General features: G+C 35.3%; 1 protein-coding gene across 2 annotated transcripts in view; it reads right to left on the reverse strand.

The window, feature by feature from the left end:
- Positions 1-325: 325 nt before the first annotated feature.
- Positions 326-18993, reverse strand: part of LRRC7 (leucine rich repeat containing 7) — a 493673-nt gene continuing 475005 nt past the window's right edge. The window contains exons 25-27 of one of the 2 annotated variants that reach the window (XM_067005975.1): positions 15245-15319; positions 2853-2943; positions 326-747 (exon numbers count right to left, since the gene is read on the reverse strand). In XM_067005975.1, coding sequence (XP_066862076.1) covers positions 686-747; positions 2853-2943; positions 15245-15319 — 228 coding nt within the window. In that variant the 3' untranslated portion in view covers positions 326-685. Of the gene's footprint in view, positions 748-2852; positions 2944-15244; positions 15320-18993 lie in introns of those variants that run through there. The other variant, XM_067005982.1, reaches the window with a different exon arrangement.

Genomic DNA, 18993 nt, shown 5'->3' on the forward strand with positions numbered 1-18993 from the left:
GCTGGAATTATCATAATAGAGCTTTTATGACAATGTATGATAAGCCATGTAAATCATTTTAAAAACTGTCCACTAATGCCTATTTGGCTTGCAAAATCTGCAGCAATTCTACTAATAATTTTTAGTGCTTATTCTTTCCACGTCTGATTTTTCTCATTCCCCTCTGTTAGGTACAGGACAGCTTCCTCAGCAGAAATATTCCAATACAAATCAAAGACCAAGGTGAGTCTATTGGAGTCATCATGAATTCCACTCCTTTTTTGTGGTTGTTGGTTTTTCTTTTTTTTAAAGGCACACCCTTAACTTTTGTTTGTTTGTTTTTGTTAACATAAACCAGATTCTAATTTCAGAGAGTAAAGCCAATTATCCAAAAAAGGCAATACTCAGAAATTAGTGTATTATTGGTTTTGGTCACCCATGGAATCAGACATTTTTCCCCTGTAAGTGATCAGTGATTTTTTTCAGTCCACCTAAAAAAAAATACCTCTTTTCAACATTACCTGCCTTTTTTCAGTATGCAGCATGGCAGTACAATTGACAATGAGGTGCTTTGGCACATCAGATTTCTTTTCCAGTTGGTCAGGGATCCCTTTTCTCTTTTCCTCATTTCCTGAGAACAGGAAGGATTAAAGCATGGCCCAAGACAATGTTGTCACATCAAGAGTGGTAGAGGTGTTTACTAGGATTATGATCCTCTCAGCTTGGCCTCAGAAGCATCTCCTGAAGCCCTGGGTTTGATGTGGAAACCTGACATAAGAAAAAAGACTTGGGAGGTCCTTTATCTGGCTCTTCTCCCACCTCTCCCATAAAAGATTAAACAAAACTGATGGGATGATTGGAGGTGCTTCATTGCCACTGAATTACTCCCATGGGTTTGTTTTTCCTTTAAGTTATCTTGCAAGGCCAGTGAGGGCCTCTATCTTGATTAATGATGATCATCCTATAACAGTGGCTGGATATGGTGGTTTGGTGTGAGGTTTTGACAAAGAAAAAATTAGGCTCTGAAAGACATTTCTCATCAGAAACTGTCAATATATTAAAATGCATTTAAAAGTTACTTCTGGGAAGCATATTAAAGAGGCCAATCATTTAATCATTTGCTAAATGTCAAAGCCTACAAAATTATAGTATAATGTCACTCTGACATAAAGCAACATCAAAATTAGTGCCTCATCTATAAAGTGAAGTATCATTTGCCTTCAAGTGACAAATTCTATTGCCAAAAAAATACCACTGTACTTCTAATAAGTGACACTCATTTTAATAGACCCTACAAAAATACAATATTTTCAATGTCCCCATAAAACAGTTAACTTACAAATATTACTCTCAGAGCTTTGGTGACATCAGTATGTGACACTATTGTGAAAATCCTAACAAAATACTTGGAACACTAGCATGTAAAGTAAATCCATTATATATATTTTTTAAAAAGAGAGCTATGTGAAAATATGAGAGAGAATGCATATAACCAATTCTGGGAAATTATTCTGGAATTTCACATTAATATTTTAATCAAATTAATGACTAATATATAAAAGAAATATTTTTAAAGGATTATAAAATGAATTTTGATCATTTATAGAGGAAAACATTTCCAATGTAAATATAACTAATTATGTTAATCTTTGTCTTCAGTGAGACAGTTTAGAATTGTATATATTTTGAAACTTTGGGGGGAAAAAAGGTATTTTCTCTATTTCTGCCCTCAAAAGCAGGCACAGAAATTAATAATACAGGTAGACCATGGCTCTGAGAAATTATATTTGAAGTTTCATATTTAATTACCAAAGTTTTTTATCACCCACCATAACTTTCTAACAATAGTCTTTCTTAATGATAAATTTTATCAATACCCCAAACTCATTTTAAATGATTTAAAAGTAGCAAATTGGATAAAGCAACACACAAATAAATTCCACATTTACAAGTAAAGAAATCACAGGGGCTACAGTTTATAATCAACATAAACTTGAAAGAAATAAAGCAACACCTTTCCTGCCACCCATCATTCACTGCTTACATTTGGGGTGAAAAAGATTTATCTACAATGACCTTTAGTCTGTTTCTTAACTCTGCATGTTTTGTAATTAGCTAAAGGCATTGAACAAATTAGTTTGTCCTGTTTTTATACAGGTCCCAGAGATAAATGGCTAATTTATGAAATATTTCACTCTGTGTTATGAGAATTTAGCAAATGAATATGGAACCAAATATAAACACTTTATACCATATGTACAGTTGCTTTCATAAGGCATTATCTTGTAATTTTTATTGAAAAAGATTCAATATAGTAAAGTCTTATTTTAAGATATATTTTCTTTCTCAATCCGAGATGTTTAGTTTATGAAAATATTGTTTTTTTCTCTATATTCTTTTTGTATATATGCCAACATGTACCTTGTGCTAGAAATATTTTATGGGAATTATAATTCTTTATATTTGTATTTTCTATAAAGGCATATACAACTTTGAGGCAGTGTTTCTGATGGAGAGCAGAATTCGTAAAGAGCTTGTGTGTGCTTCCGTGCTCCGAAATTATATGAAATCCACTTCAAGAAGAAACTTATTTGATTAAAAAAAAAAAAAAAACCAAAACCAAAACTGCACCAATGCACAGCCAGAGGCTGACAGTTAAAATAATACATAACCACATGAACATCATATTTATATAGTTAACATTTTTAAGGATGACCAGTGCTAACATATAGTATTATACATTTGGCACTAATGTTTGCCATTGGTCCAGCAATTGGCAAAATTTGTTTCTATGTATAAATTTATTTTTGAACATTAGGTCTGGCTAGACGTATCTTCACTATTTATAAAAAATATTTAGACAGTAAGCTCACGTTGAATAACTAGGTCTACTGTGTTCTGGAAACTCTTCAGTAGTAATACAGCTTTTTCATGTTCCATATGTACAAAACTATGTCCATTTGCCTGTAAACACACAAATAAAACAGGGCAATCAATGTAAGATACTTGTTTAGCAGATTATCATTGTTTCTAACAATAAAATTCAAGGGAGTATTGAGCAACCAAAAGTCATGTGTTTTTAAAATTCACAGCAGAATTGCAATTATGGGAACAACTAATTTCATCCAGCTTCAACTCAATTAATTAATTCAACAAATATTTATCAAGTATCTAGTATATCCTACTTAGGATTGTCTTAGTATAGTCCTAGTCACTGTGCTAATCATAGAGATATACTGTTACTGGTCAGTAACAGACAGATACATTTGAAATATGATAGTTGTTTTGTTGTTCTGATTTGTTTGCAGGAACTTAGTTGAGATGGTTCGGAAGTGTTCATAGTACCACTGCCTTTTTTTTGCATAATCACTGATATAAACCCATCAACACAGTCAAATATGTCATTCATGCAAACCATATAGTATAGTTAAATCTTATTTTGATCCACTGAAAAGTTCTTAATTTACACATTTTTATATGAAAAGGATAATTTTTATTTCCCTCATTGTTGAATGCTAATATATTCATTATTTATACCTGTGGTTCTCAATCCCATCCAGAAATGAATTAATTTCTGTGTGATCTAGATTCATCTTGTTATTTTATAAATGAAAGGGCTACACCTCAGAGAGGCCAAGCAACATGGCTAAGGTCACACAGCTAAGCTAGGGCTGAGTCAACTGATACCATAATATTCTTATTATTTCTCTCAATACTTCACTGACATAATAACACTACAATTGTTTCTAGTGATTTGAACTGATATTTCATTGATCATGATAAAATAATCAACATTTTCCCTTTAAAATTGTTGCTATATCACCTCCTATCATAATTTTTTTCTTTACAGTGTTTGCAAAGCTGTAATTCTCATTCAGATTCCTAACAGGTTTAATTTAACTTATTTGAGTACTGGTAAAAATAACATTTAGTCCTAAATTTGGATCTACCAAAATGCTAAATCTCTCATTCTTATAGTTTTAACTCTGGCTTAATTGTGTTGTTGTAGTTACATGTGAACTATCTCAAAAGTAGAAAGACTAATTCAGACTATCTGCTAGGGCAATGAGACTTGATAGGAAACAAATTAAAAAGGAGAAAACTTTTAGGGTAGAATCAATAGATTTGGCATGTGATTGGACAAGGGTATAAAAACAAACAAGAATCAAACTGTGATGCCATTAACAGAAAATGGAAACCTTGGAGGAGCAGTGGGCTTAGCTGGGAAGACAACGAAGTTTGTGGTACTAACGACACATGCAAGGAAAATGTTGCACATATATTTAGAAATAAGAGACTGGAGTTCAGGAAGGAGGTCAGGGTGGAAGCATTAGAAACAGAAGTTAGGTTTTACCGCAGTCTGGTATTTACCACATGGAATGCTGAGAGAATTATCAGAGAATAAATTTAAAAGGGAGCATTGTGAATGAAGGGAAATCTAACTAGGGGAGCAGGATGGAGCCATGGCTTTGGATGTGTAGAATAGAACTTAACAGACAGTGTTTGCCGTTGACCTGGGCATCTAGGTAAATTTGTGTGAAGTAAGGGAGGGAAAGGTGAAACAGGGCCCAATCCTTCCTGCTAGAGGATGGCAGAAAGCAGATGCTAGCCTGATGGCTGAACTAAAGAACAAGGATACCAAAGCATTGAGGGGAGGGAAGAGGAAAACTGGCAGGAGAACTGGAGAGAGTCATCCTGAAGGGGATCAAGGTAGAGGGCTTATAAAGGTAGCAGGAAATCCAAGAGGATCAGTTATTTCCTAGTGGCTTCAAGTAACCCTAGTTTTCTGAGGCACCGAGGAAAGAGCAGAGAAACAGCATAGCTTGATTAATTCTGTCCTGGAATCTGGGTCTGTTTCCAAGAAACAAGGCTTCAATATGTTCAGACCCACAGTCCAGGTTCTGATTCAAGGCTAGGGAGACTCCTTGTATAAATTAGCTTTTAATATTGCTTTAAAGCATTGGCTTTTAGTTTTCATGCTTTGTAAGTACAAATGATAGTTATATAGCTAGAAACACAAAGAGTTGATTTCCAAGAAGGAAATAAGCAGGTTGATAAATTAGACCACTGTGTCAAATAAACATTAGGACTCTACCTGTAATTCTAGTCCCCAGAAATGTTTTGGCTCTAAGCCAGAACTTGGGTGAATCTCAAGAGACTTATATAAAAGACCACACTAGGGACTGCCTGGGAATGGCTTCAAATTACTGAAAGGATTCTGAAAGATCAGAAAGCAAATTATTTTAGAAAGTTTATTAAAGATTAAATGAGTTAATATATGTTAACTGTTTAGGACAAGGCCTGGCACACTGTAAACGATCAATAAATGTTAGCTCCTACTATTAATATTACTTCACTATTACTTTCTTGAATTTAAGAAATACAATTTTCATTAAGCCATAAGAGTAGAAGGATGAAATGTCAGAGGAAGGAACTGTTTAGTGAACCTTAACTTTTTTTTAAAGATGAAAATGTGAGGATCAGAGAGTTACACGAAATATCCAAGCTCACACAGCTAGTGGCTAGATGGGAATTTATGTCACAACTCTCTGTATCTTGACACAATGTGTTTCATTAGTGTTGTGAGGTTGAAACAAATGTTTCAGGTTCATTAAATGAATTCACCTGTTAAGATTAATTGCCCTATTTCTTGATATGGAACATTATGGTAGGCCTGATACCAGGGGAGGTAATGACAGAGGGGTTTGAATGGAAGGAGAAGATAGAATCTCAGTTCTAGAGAACTTTCTTTTATATTCTTAGGACAGAAGAGCCAAGAGAATTTATATTTTATTTGTTCAAATGAATATGGCTATCTGGCTTACATCTTAGATGGTTCAGACAGGGAATCAGACAATTATGTTACTACATGTGTGTAGGGCTTTTCCAATTAACATGAAGTTCAGAAAAATCACAATATTTCAACTAGAAAGGTTTCATGGTTGTTTCATGTGTGTGAATAGAAGAGCTTAGGAAATAAAGGAGGATACTGTTTAATATTAATTTCAGAGTATAAATCTGATGAAACTTTGAAACGTAAATGCATATAATCTACATTTATGCATTTGACATTTTGAATATGTATATAATATAAATACAAAAGATGATTTGTAGAACAAATGTTAATTTAATAAAGTTTTAAAATATGTTGCCACATTTGGCTACATATATGTTTTATATAAACACACAGACTATCATGGATTATAATAAAATGTGTGCAATTTTGAGGAAATTGCAACTTAAGTGAATGGCTTAAGTCAAAATGAAGTTAATAAGAAAACAATCTATGAAAGAAAAAGTATTCTAAAAATTTTATGCTTCAAGAATATATAATTAATGGATTTCTGGCTTTAGCTGATTTGAAGTATAAAGGATCATTTTACAATAGTTTTTATCAGCAGGTATCCTTCCTTGTTTTAATTCCACTTGACATCTGTGGCACAAAAGATTTTTTAATTGCCCCTTTGCATGATTTAGACATGACAAGATGGAAGGTTAATGAAAATAACATTTGCAATTCTAACAAAAAGTAGAGCTTTGCGATTACAGCTCATCAACTTACTGTAAAACGTATTCGGTTTCTAGATTTCATCCTCTTATTCCTTCCTGAATTTATCTTTGATTTTCTTCTGCTAAATGTTTTGTTAAGTGGATAAATTATGGATGTTTATGTCACAGAAATTCTCCAGAGGATGTTGTAATTCTCTTAGGAATTCTGTTGTATTCTTATTATTCAAAGCTCTAAATTTAAAAACTAGTTTCTGAGAAGGCTTGGCCACAGAATTGGTGGGATTATCCAATAAGAAGGACAGCATGATTCTTTTAAGAATCCGAAAGTGAAATGGGATTAGAGACTTGGTGTATGATTTTGAATTGATTTAAAATAACCCTCAAGGGACAAACATTTAAAGGTCCAGTATACATGTATTTTGTATGTTAGATATACATTAGTACATTAATATAATGTCCTTTGAATGCCTATAGCTCTTGGGATGAGGGAAAATGAAAATATACAGCAACCATATTAGAGTTATTGGGCAAGCCTTCATGTTGTCTAATCCTGACAGCCAGACATTATGAGACCAAACAGTGGGAATCTTAGGTAATTATAATTATGTTTCCCATTAACTACCTGGAATTATTTCCCATTGCAGAATTTTAATCTGATAGAGTAGTCTCATTAAATATTAGGATATATTTAGGGTTGAGTATACTGTATAAGCAGTACTCCAATAACTGTATGCCAAGTCATTTGAAAAATTTTCCTATCAAAAAATCTGAGCTACAGACCTTAAATTCTTAGAGGGTTCCAATGAAAAATTTACACTGCACTTTTTAAATGTGAGGAAGTTTGAAGTCTCAAGTGGCTTTTACTGTAGTATTAAAAAACATTCATGGCTGGGCTTCCCTGGTGGCGCAGTGGTTGTGAGTCCGCCTGCCGATGCAGGGGACGATGGTTCGTGCCCCGGTCCGGGAAGATCCCACATGCCGCGGAGCGGCTGGGCCCGTGAGCCATGGCCGCTGAACCTGTGCGTCTGGAGCCTGTGCTCCGCAACGGGAGAGGCCACAGCAGTGAGAGGCCGGCGCACCGCAAACAAACAAACAAACAAACTACAATGAGATATCATCTCATACTGGTCAGAATGGCCATCATCAAAAAATCTACAAACAATAAATGCTGGAGAGGGTGTGGAGAAAAGGAAACCCTCTTGCACTGTTGGTGGGAATGTAAATTGATACAGCTACTATGGAGAACAATATGGAGGTTCCTTAAAAACTAAAAACAGAACTACCATATGACCCAGCAATCCCACTACTGGGCATATACCCTGAGGAGACCACAATTCAAAAAGAGTCATGTACCAAAATGTTCATTGCAGCTCTATTTACAATAACCAGGACATGGAAGCAACCTAAGTGTCCATCAACAGATGAATGGATAAAGAAGATGTGGCACATATATACAATGGAACATTACTCAGCTATAAAAAGAAACGAAACTGAGTTATTTGTAGTGAGGTGGATGGACCTAGAGTCTGTCACGCAGAGTGAAGTAAGTCAGAAAGAGAAAAACAAATACCGTATACTAACACATATATATGGAATCTAAAAAAAAAAGGAAAAGAAAAAAAAATGGTCATGAAGAACCTAGGGGCAAGACAGCAATAAAGACACAGACCTACTAGAGAATGGACTTGAGGATATGGCAAGGGGGAAGGGTAAACTGGGACAAAGTGAGAGAGTGGCATGGACATATATACACTACCACACGTAAAATAGATAGCTAGTGGGAAGCAGCTGCGTGTAGCACAGGGAGATCAGCTCGGTGCTTTGTGACCACCTAGAGGGGTGGGATAGGGAGGGTGGGAGGGAGGGAGATGCAAGAGGGAAGAGATATGGGAACATATGTATATGTATAACTGATTCACTTTGTTATAAAGCAGAAACTAACACACTATTGTAAAGCAATTATACTCCAATAAAGATGTTAAAAATATTCATGGAATAAAACATAAATAAGAATTTCTCTTCTGTCTTAAGTGCACACATGTACTGCAGCTTGAATGTTTCATGAATTCAGGCTCAAAAAAAGACATGGCAAAATAGAAAAGACTCAACTGAAGACTTTGTCCATTATTTGTATAGAAAGTCAGGCATGGAACTGGTAAGAAATAGTAATCCTGAGGATATTTACTTATTTATCTGCTTTGACTTTAGAATGCCTGTTTTCTTCAAAACAAGCATGTGGAATGAGCATCTCTAAAAAATGACTTCCCTATCTTGGTTTTCAAGCAGTTCCCCAACAAGCTGCACTTTATTTCTGTACTTTACCACAAAAGGAACTGCAAAATCAGCCTCTTATTTTCAGGGAACTCTCTGTAGCCAGGTTGGTCTCTGTTTTGGTGGAGAGCTTGCTGTTGAGGGAAAACAGACTGGGAGTTGATTTTGTTGCGTGTTTGAAGTCAGCTTTTTCCTGTCTCTCTTCCTCCATTTTCTGCTCTGTGTAATTCTGGGCACGTCTACTTCCTGGGCTAGGTGTGTAAAGGTAGAATGTTAGTTCTATTTCCTTGTTGCAGTGTTCACGCGGCTTGGCATAACTCTTTGTACATTGTGGGCATTTAATGCATATTTGCCAAATCAGGAAATGGAAAATGTGATGCTATCAGTAAAATTTTTTCCAGGATAATCAGTGTTGTATAATGGAAGAAGCTCAAATGAACTATTTAACCTCTGTCAACAACAGATACCTTGCAGGGTTTTTGTGTGTTCTAAATGACACAAGATGGGTGCTTAATTGATGTTACTTTTGTTTCAGCCAAATTATGGAAGTTAGAGCCAGCTTAATGAACTTAATTTGTCTTTATCGTTTTTCATGTTTCACTTAGTACCTAAATATTATGTTTTTGATTTGCAAAAAGTATTCACTCCGTCTCTAATTAGTTATCTGTGCTGAACTTTATACACTATGAACAAACCAAATGGATAAAGGTATGCAGTGAAACTGGCATATAAAATCATACACATTTAAAAAATTATTTTTGGTTATCTTCTAACCAAATGCTATTTAAAAATATTTGCACATGTATTTTATCATTGTAAGCAATAATTTCTCTGAACACTAAGAGTTACATGATGCTGAACCCACCCACCCCCCTACACCCCCCCCCTCCTACCCCCCCCCCACCTTTCCCCAAAGCTCTCCGATGTTTTTGATGTTCAACCACCAAATAAGATCAACAATAGAAAAGTGTTAACTCATTTAGCCTTGTTGGGAAATGCTTTAGTGAAATTTCCAAATACTTTATTTCTTTAAGGGTCTCACACTTCATTTTAACCATAACAAAAATTTCTCCTCTTTACTTTTTGTAGTCTTTTTTGGGGAGAAATTTTAAAGAATTCAGAGAAATAAATGTAGTCTAACCCATTCTTAGTGACTCATGATAATAATTATGAACATGAACACTCTCTGGAATGAAGCCGTGGACCCAGTTGGTTGCTTCTACTAGAGGTATTCCCCTAAGTGTGTTTTGTGGAAGTGGCTAATTGATATTGTTGGTCAAGAGGGCTGCATGGTTAAATATGTTGGGATATATCATTTTATATGATTTTTCAGGTTCTTAATATGCTTACAAGGTTGTGAAATTCTGAAACAAAGGATTGAATCTGAGGTGGCTCTGAACTTATTTAAGTAAGGAACTCTTTTTAAAAAAGATATTTTAAAAGATTCCATTAGGAAACACTGTTCTATACTGAATGACTCTGTTGTACTTTTTGAATTTCTTTTCTTTCTTTTAAAAGATGTTTCTCTCTCTTCCTGGACAGTGAAACTGTCAGCTATGACTTCTTGTTTCTGGCAATGTGCCTGAATCCAGAGGCTTTCCCCTTGGTGGTCTGAAAAATTAGATAAAAGACTACACGTATGAAATAGTCTCTCTTATGAGTAAAAGGCATGAGATTTAGTGCATGGAATTTGTGACACTTATTATGGCTTCTCAGTAGCACTTTGTTTGTTTAAGGTTGTTGAATAAATTAGCTAAGTAAGAGAATACCGTTAGCAGCTAACCACACGTACTTGTCCTTAAAAGAGGTACAAAACTTCCATTCAGATAAGGAAGGTTTGATTCCATGATTGTATACAGATAGAGCACCGTGTATCTGTATACAACTGACCCAGCCATCCATTGTCATGTATTTTGTTTAGACTTCTGAGAAGTTAAACTTTTTCTTCCCATTCTGAACCTGGACAGCTGTAACTCACTATCTCCTCCTCACCTCCATCCCCACTCCAAGCCATGTCTATGTTGAATTCTCTAACTCAGTGAAAAACTTTAAAATCTTAGGGTTTTCTTTCTTCACACCTGGGATCCCTCTCCCCTCTCACTGTACTCCACACACACCCGTTCTGGCATAAGCCTCCCACCTCTGCCCCTGAAGACAGATGCCAGTCTAGCCCAGGGGTATTCTTCCTCCTCCTCAGCCTCTTTTTCTCCTCTCTGTTAATTCTGGAGTAATTCCTGCTCCATCAAGAGTAAACTGTCTTGATAGCATACTCTGACCCAAACAACCTACCAACAACTAACTGAAACTTGACAGACATATTTGTTGAGATTGATTTCTTGACTTGTCTCTATGAATTGGAGGACCAAGGTGTTTCAAGACTAAAAATAAAAAGTGGGCTTCCCTGGTGACGCAGTGGTTAAAAATCCACCTGCCAACGCAGGGGACACGGGTTGGAGTCCTGGTCTGGGAAGATCCCACATGCCCCGGAGCAGCTAAGCCGGTGCACCACAACTACTGAGCCTGCACTCTAGAGTTTGCGAGCCACAACTACTGAGCCCGTGTGCCACAACTACTGAAGCCCACGCGTCTAGAGCCCATGCTCTGCAACAAGAGAAGCCACCACCATGAGAAACCCACGTGACACAACGAAGAGTAGCCCCCATTCACCGCAACTAGAGAAAAGTCCGTGCCCAGGAACAAAGACCCAACTCAGCCCCAAATAACTAAATAAAATAAATCAATTTATTTTTAAAAAAGCGTGACATATCAGGTTTGTTCGAATTATCATCTCTTTGATTATTCTATTTTGGTATCTTTGAGATATAGCCATAGACCAGGAGTATACTTTGGATTACAAATTCCAAACTCTTAAAATTATTGCAAAGTAGAACTGGATGTCATAAACTAATTATAAATAATATAATTTCTCTTCTGTCAAAGTTAGGCTCTTGTCTTGGGAAGGGGTGGGGGCAGGTAAATGAAGAGGATAGGGATTGACTACCATGATAGACTAGAATACAATATACTTACAAGTGAGCTGTAGGCTACAACTGTGAGTCATGTTAACTATCAAGTACAATATATTCTTTTTTTCCAGTCTATTCATCTTTTCAACAGAGTAACTATAATTAATAGATATTCTATATTTAAATATACTTTAAATTGTAAAATGTATAATGAATTAGACTGAACTTTTTGACTGCAACGAACATTAGAGAAAAGAAACTATGATGTTAAACCAACAAAACTGCCACTTCAAAAATGGTCAGATATCGGCAAATTCACACGGCTCAATTGAATAATATTTTTTATGCTCCATGTGCTTTCCCTGGTTCTCTCTCACTCTTCTGTAATTCGACTTTACAGAAGGTAAGGCTGTGATGGGTCAGTTGCCCTAGCACAGTGCTCTTTCCTCATGCCACACTGTCTTAAACCAAAATGACTTCCTAAGCACAGCAAGTCATTTGAATATGCACATGAATTACAGTATCTATTCTAGGAAAATGAATAGTAACATGACAGAATAATCATGTGAATATGTTTTAATTAACATAATCCCTTAATACACACATCTTCATGTAACTCAAATAACATGCTCATAATACCATAGCAGAATAAGAAGAGAATAGTGGGTAAAAAGATTTACAGAAAAAAAAAAAGATAGCTTTTATATAACAAATTCTGGGTTTGGGGGAAATTTGGGAAAGGTATATCTCTTGCTATTTTATATCTCTTTTGCTACTTGATATTGGGTTCGATCAAACCCAGTAACTGCCATCGCTTAAAGGGGAGCTCATTCGTTGTTTTTGTTTTTTCCTTTTACCTTGACTTTCCAGGTAGTATGCTTTCATAAAGGTTTGTAAATAAATTTGCTCCAGTGAGGATATATTCTAATGATGTTGTAAGTGACAGATAACTCAATGTTATAAACTCATTTATTCCAGTGTTCTTTAAACTAAGAGCCACAGTATTATAAAGAGACAAATATGTAATTTGCTCTCTTAGCATCTGATGTTGGCAATGATTTCAGTTTAGAATAAGCCATTTTTATTTCCTTCAGAAAATATAATTGGCCACTTGTGCTTTTTAACTAGTATGAATGAAACTGTAAATACAGCAATTTATTTGATTAATGTCTATGGGCATTTTTCTTTTACTGAAAATGGACTTTGATTTTATTGTACTAGATACAAATAACTTCTATAGCAAAAATAAAATGTTACATCCTTGATAGTCATTTGTGGAGAGAAGAGAAAGCCCAGGTGCAGCTCTTCTGCAGTTTTTGTGACTTTTAACTGATTTGGCTTATAATTCCTTCCTACTTCTTGCATTGGGAATTCATTTCTCTGTGCACTTTGCTGTTTCCGTGTACATCTCAGGGACTAGAAATACTAAACCCTCATTTCCCCACATATAACCCTTCTAGAATTTCACAGCCAGAAGTGTATTCTAACCCTGCAACTAGATGTTACCTTAATTCTCATTTCCTTCTGCAAGATGTCTATATCTATATCTGTATCTGTAGCTCTCTATCTATATAACATTTTTATACCCATTTAAATATTTCTGAATTTGGAAGGAAAAGTCTTTCTTTTGCTCCCTCTGTCATGGATGAAGGCAAAGTCCCCAAACTTGTTTCAAGCTATGGAAGGCTTCTCTACCCAGCTTAGCCTTCTAATAGATCAGAGATCTCAGATGAACTGGCTTCATTTTTTACAGACTCTGAGATTCAAAATAATTTCTTTGCAATTCAGTAGAGAAAAAAAACGAGCCATTTCCTTTCCTAAACAGCAGCATGTACCAAGGGTTAGGGAGTTAACGTTGTCAGTTTATTCTTAGCCGTGGAAATTGATAAAATTATTGAACAGTTGAATTTTTGAGCTGGGGGACCTTAGCTGTAGTATAAACTCATTTTACATATAATGAATGTGAGTTCTCTAGACATGATATAAAATGCTTAAGATCAAAGGGCTAGCTAGGCAATTAAAAAATATAGAACTTCAATAATAAAGTGGTAAAGAAAATATTTAGATTTTTTGTGTCCTTTTTTTGTTTCAGTGTTTTAACTCAAAAGACCAGCTGCTGGTTTGGTCTTCTGCTTGCATGGAATTGACTTGGACCTTTTGGATGGTATTTCTCCTGTGACATTGCCAAAGGTTGGAGCAGCCTGCAGTCTTTTCAGATAATTATCATTTTTGAAAACTTGAGTTTTCATGATCTTGCTAGTTAGTTTAAAGTATGTGTGAGAATAAAATGCTAAGACAATTTATCTATATAAGGTTTCTACTTTTCTGGGATCTTTGAGAGTTCAATAAATAGAAGGTAGAAGATCTCCTCAGAGCTGAGTTGAGTGGGGCCCTTGCCTTCTGGTAATTATCTGCATAGCCAATCTGACCAGAAGGCTCCTGTGTTCTCAGTGTCCCTAAATCTTCAATTTATTATGTTGAACCATTTTATAATTTCTCCAAATGATCGAATCTCTGCAATGTCAGATAGTTCCATCCAGTTACACAGTGGAAAATTTCTGGGGTCATAAGTCAAAATATTGAATCTTAAATAAATTGATGATACTTAAGAGGCTTGCCCTGTGATGTAGGAAACGATTAAGTGGAAGTGAATTAAGAGAGAAGGACAAAGATAACAAAATGGATGAGGTTATACCAAGCATGTACTTAACTGTTTTAACTGTTTACTGGAGGGATCTTTTTTTTTTTTTTTTTTTTTTTTGCGGTACGCGGGCCTCTCACTGTTGTGGCCTCTCCCATTGTGGAGCCCAGGCTCCGGACGCACAGGCCCAGCGGCCATGGCTCACGGGCCCAGCCGCTCCGCGGCATGTGGGATCCTCCCGGACTGGGGCACGAGCTCATGTCCCCTGCATCGGCAGGCGGACTCTCAACCACTGTGCCACCAGGGAAGACCCAAGGAGGGATCCTTTTTTGATATGCAGAGCTTTAAGTTAGGGAAATGTCTTTTTCCATCACACAATACATTTTAAAAGGTCACCTTGTATACAGCTAAACTTTTGTTCAAAAATCTCAGCAGGGAGAGTAGAGATATAACCAGGTGTTTCATATTATTCAAACAGTAATAAGCTTACTGTTGAGAAATTAAACATGGACAGTCTCTTCTCCCCCATCTGAAGTCACATAGATACCCTATTTGGGTACTTCATTATTCTTACTTACAGCTGATACTTATGCATAGATTCCTGTATGTATCAGTTCTTCTTTCATTCCCAAAATAACACCATTCGTTTAAACAAAAATATTCAGAACACCTGCCATGTGCCAGGTAATGGGGATATAGGATTCTATAGGTCTGAAATGGTTTCTGACCTGCCTCTCAACCCCAAAACAATAAAGGCAAATAAGAAATGTAAGAAGAACTTATGTTCAATCACTTAATTCAAGTCATTTAGCTTAATAACCTGGGTACATATTTGTTTCAGTGTTGGCCTTAGAAAGCATTGCTTTTTATGTCTTACCTGAAGTATCTTATCACCAGGCTGCAGCAGGTTGGATGCTGGTCCATCAGGCTGAACCCTAGTAACAAAGATACCCTATAAGTCAGAAGTAACAGAGGTTAGGATTCTATTTTCAAGAACTAGATCTACTTTAAAACTTTTTCATTCACACAGAAAACAGTGAAAACAGATTAAAAACAGTTTACATGTGAGGTTAAAATATTATTATAGTATTTTAAGCAAGGCACCACCCTCTAAATCAAGTTTAAGAAAAGCAACATTTTTACTTGCACAAAAACGCTCATATTGTTTTTAAAGTGCACTTATGATTTATAAATTAATTTCATGGCATAGTCTTAATTTCTTTTTTAAATAATTTGATATATGGTTCTAAACCATCTTTTGTGTAACTTTTGTATAACTTCGGAAGTTGTCTTAAGTTATTCCTCATTGAAAATGTCTCCTATCTGATAGGTTGTAAATTCAACGTACACTTTAAAAACCTTACTAGACTTACATATAAGACTGCTTTATTTTAATAAGTATTACTTTATATGTTACTGAGAATTTTAAAGTAAAATGAACAAGTTAAACATAAGAAAATTCCAACGTATAAAGTTTGCATCTATATAGTTACAAAATTCCTAAATTGATTTAGTTTATAAAAAAGTCAAATTAATTTTACTGATCATGTACACAAAGCAAACACTTATTGAATGTCTACCATATGCTAGGCCTTGATTGCTGGTGTTATACAGATATACAGAATATAATTTTTGTCTTCGATGAGCTCACTATATAGTAGAAGAAAAGTCAAGAAAACCGACTATAAAACAGTGTGAGAAGTGTTATGATAGAGGTAATCAATATAATAGATTATTTAAAATGTTGCATCCAGCTTAACCTTAATGTGCTGGAGCTTCTAAGAAGAGATATCTGGCACGGAATCATAAAGAACAAGTAAAAGGTATCCACACAGATAAGGAAAGACATTCTACACGGAAGGGATAGCACATACAAAAGTGAGAGTGCCTGTTACATTCAGGAAGCTGCAAGTAGTTCTATTATGACTGTAGTGGTTGTGGAAGGGTTCGAGTGGATGTGGTTGGGAACATGGGAGAAAATCATATCAATCCCCCAAAGTAGGTAGGGGCCCGATCAAGATGGGTCTTTAATGGACATCTTTATCAGTTTGGGGAGCTACTGAAGTACTTTAAACATTATGGTGACAAGATTTTGATTAATATACTAAGAATGAACTGATGAGTGGATATACAAAATGTGTATATCTATTCAGTGGAATATTATTTGGCAATAGAAAAGAATGAAGTACTGACAACATTCATGAACCTTGAAAACGTTATGCTAAATGAAAGAAGCTAGTCACAAAAAAACCACATATTGTATGATTCCATTTATATGAAATGTCAAGAAGAGGCAAATGCATAAAAATGGAAAGCAGATTAGTGTTTGCTAGGGGCTGGGAAGCAAGGGGAGTGACTGTTAATGTGTACAGATTTCTTTTTAAGGTAATAAAAGGGTTCTGGAATTAGACAGTGGTGACAGTACACTAAAAACCACCTAACTGTACACTTTAAAAGGGTGAATTTTATGGTATGTGAATTATATATCAATATGGCTCTTATTGTTTTTAATTCTTGAGTATTAATAGGAGATAATATTTTAATGGCTTTGCCTGTTATTTAGAAAATTATCTTATTTACTGATCTGTAAACTTAATAACTCTCACTTAAACCCATAACTTTGTGTGTATGTCTTTGTAAATGGTTTAACAAACAGACCCTAATTAAAATATTTCTATGTGTTTTAATTTAGCATTTTAGATCTTTATGAAACATTAATTTAAGGATTTTGAATGATTTTTATCTTTCTGATTTTAACCTATCTTTCCCATTCAAAGATGAAACTACAGTAGGCGTTAAAATATTAGAAAACTGCATAACTTTAACCAGTAATTTGACTTCTAGAACTTATGTTAGGGAAATAACTGGATAAGTATGCAACATGTATTTACTAATATGTTCATCACGGTATTATTTGTAATAATAAAAATTACAAATCACATGTAAATGTCTAATAGCAGGGGATTGATTAACTAAATAAATTATGGTAAATCTATACAATAGAATGATATGTGGTCATTAAAAATGAAGTCCTAGATGACAGCTATAGAAGGACACTAGTGCTTAGAGAAACAAGCAAGTTACAAAACATTATGTGCGGCATAATACTATTTTTGCTGAAACATGTTTAAATGTATATTTGTGTGGGAAAATATCTGGAAGAATATACTCCTAAACATTAGCAGTGGTTGTATTGGGTAATGAGACGTCATATATATGTATGTTTTTTTCTTTCTTTTTGCTTTTCTGTGTTTTCTAATTTTTCTACAATGATTAGGCACTAATAGCATTAAGAAAATAGTAATAAAAACTTTAAAAATCTTTTAGGTTAATGGTGTCACAATTTGGTGTGATGTTCAAACAGCTAGTTACTTTGGTCAGTTCAGTTGTACCAATGGTCAGTTCAGAAGGAAAAAGAAAACTGGTTGTTTGAAAGGGACAGTTAAATAAGGTACAATGACTAATCCACCAGACCAGTGAATGGCGCTGGTTGTGAGAACACATATAATCCTCACAGTCCTTTTCATACTGGGCACACAACTCTCATACTCCATCAATCCAGGAGACTGTATGAGTCCTCAGTTCCCCTGGTGGTCCCCCTCTTTTGCTGTTGCGGTCTCTGTACAACAGGCTGAATGACACTGCATCTCTGGATGCTGAAGGCGAAGTTGTTTTGACTATTATTTTATCCCCGCAGTCAAAGTCTGTGCTACCTAGTTAATTTTGATTGCCGTTCTTCAGCTTATTGTACAGGAACAGTTTTAATAATTTTTGTGTGAATCCAGACCATAGGAACTGAATTGTGGCCATCATATTGCAATGCTGAGAGGAACTAGCAACATTCCACAACCTGACTGCTGAAAGAATACCAAAGTCATGTCTCTAGCAGGTTTAACTTCAATCATCAGAAAGCTCTGCGGGGTTCAACCACTGTTCTGGACACTTGCTTTGAAGCTTTCTCTTATGGTGGCCTGAGTCTTCCTAAGCAGTTATTGCTGTTTTCTAAAGCGTTAATATTTCTTTTCAATCAATAAATTTTACCAACTAAGAAATTGCTACTGCCCATTGGTATAGTTTCTTTTTCTCTCTGTTTCTTTCTCTCTCTCTCTATATATATATATCCTATCAGCTAGCATATTGCCACATTAGTCAAAACAGATAGCAATGAGTGTTATGTTTGATAATGGTCTGTAGCATTCATTATTTTCAGAGGTGGAATGTTTCCCCAAAGACTGCCTGAAAAGGCCAATGCCCTGATTTTTCACTGTATTTATGTATTGACATATAAACACTGTCATATGAAAGAGACCAAATAACTCTGAACCCATTTTTGTGGTCTCTGTTATGATGAATATTGATGAGAAATATGAAAACGTTGACACTGTTTTCAAAAAGTTCATTGTAGCAGTGTGTCACCCTTTCAACAAATTCATTTTCTTTTGAGACTTCAAAGAACACTTTGACACTGACGACAGATTTTGGTGAGGAATCATCTGACTATTTGTATTCTGAAAATGAGAACAGTAACTTCCCACTGATTGGTAAAAAGCCATCTTCTAACTTCCAGGCATCAGTAAGCCATCTTGTATGTATCAAAGATCCAAATCATGGCATATGACCAATTTG

Source organism: Kogia breviceps, chromosome 1 (genome assembly GCF_026419965.1).
Source record: "Kogia breviceps isolate mKogBre1 chromosome 1, mKogBre1 haplotype 1, whole genome shotgun sequence".
Taxonomy (NCBI): domain Eukaryota; kingdom Metazoa; phylum Chordata; class Mammalia; order Artiodactyla; family Physeteridae; genus Kogia; species Kogia breviceps.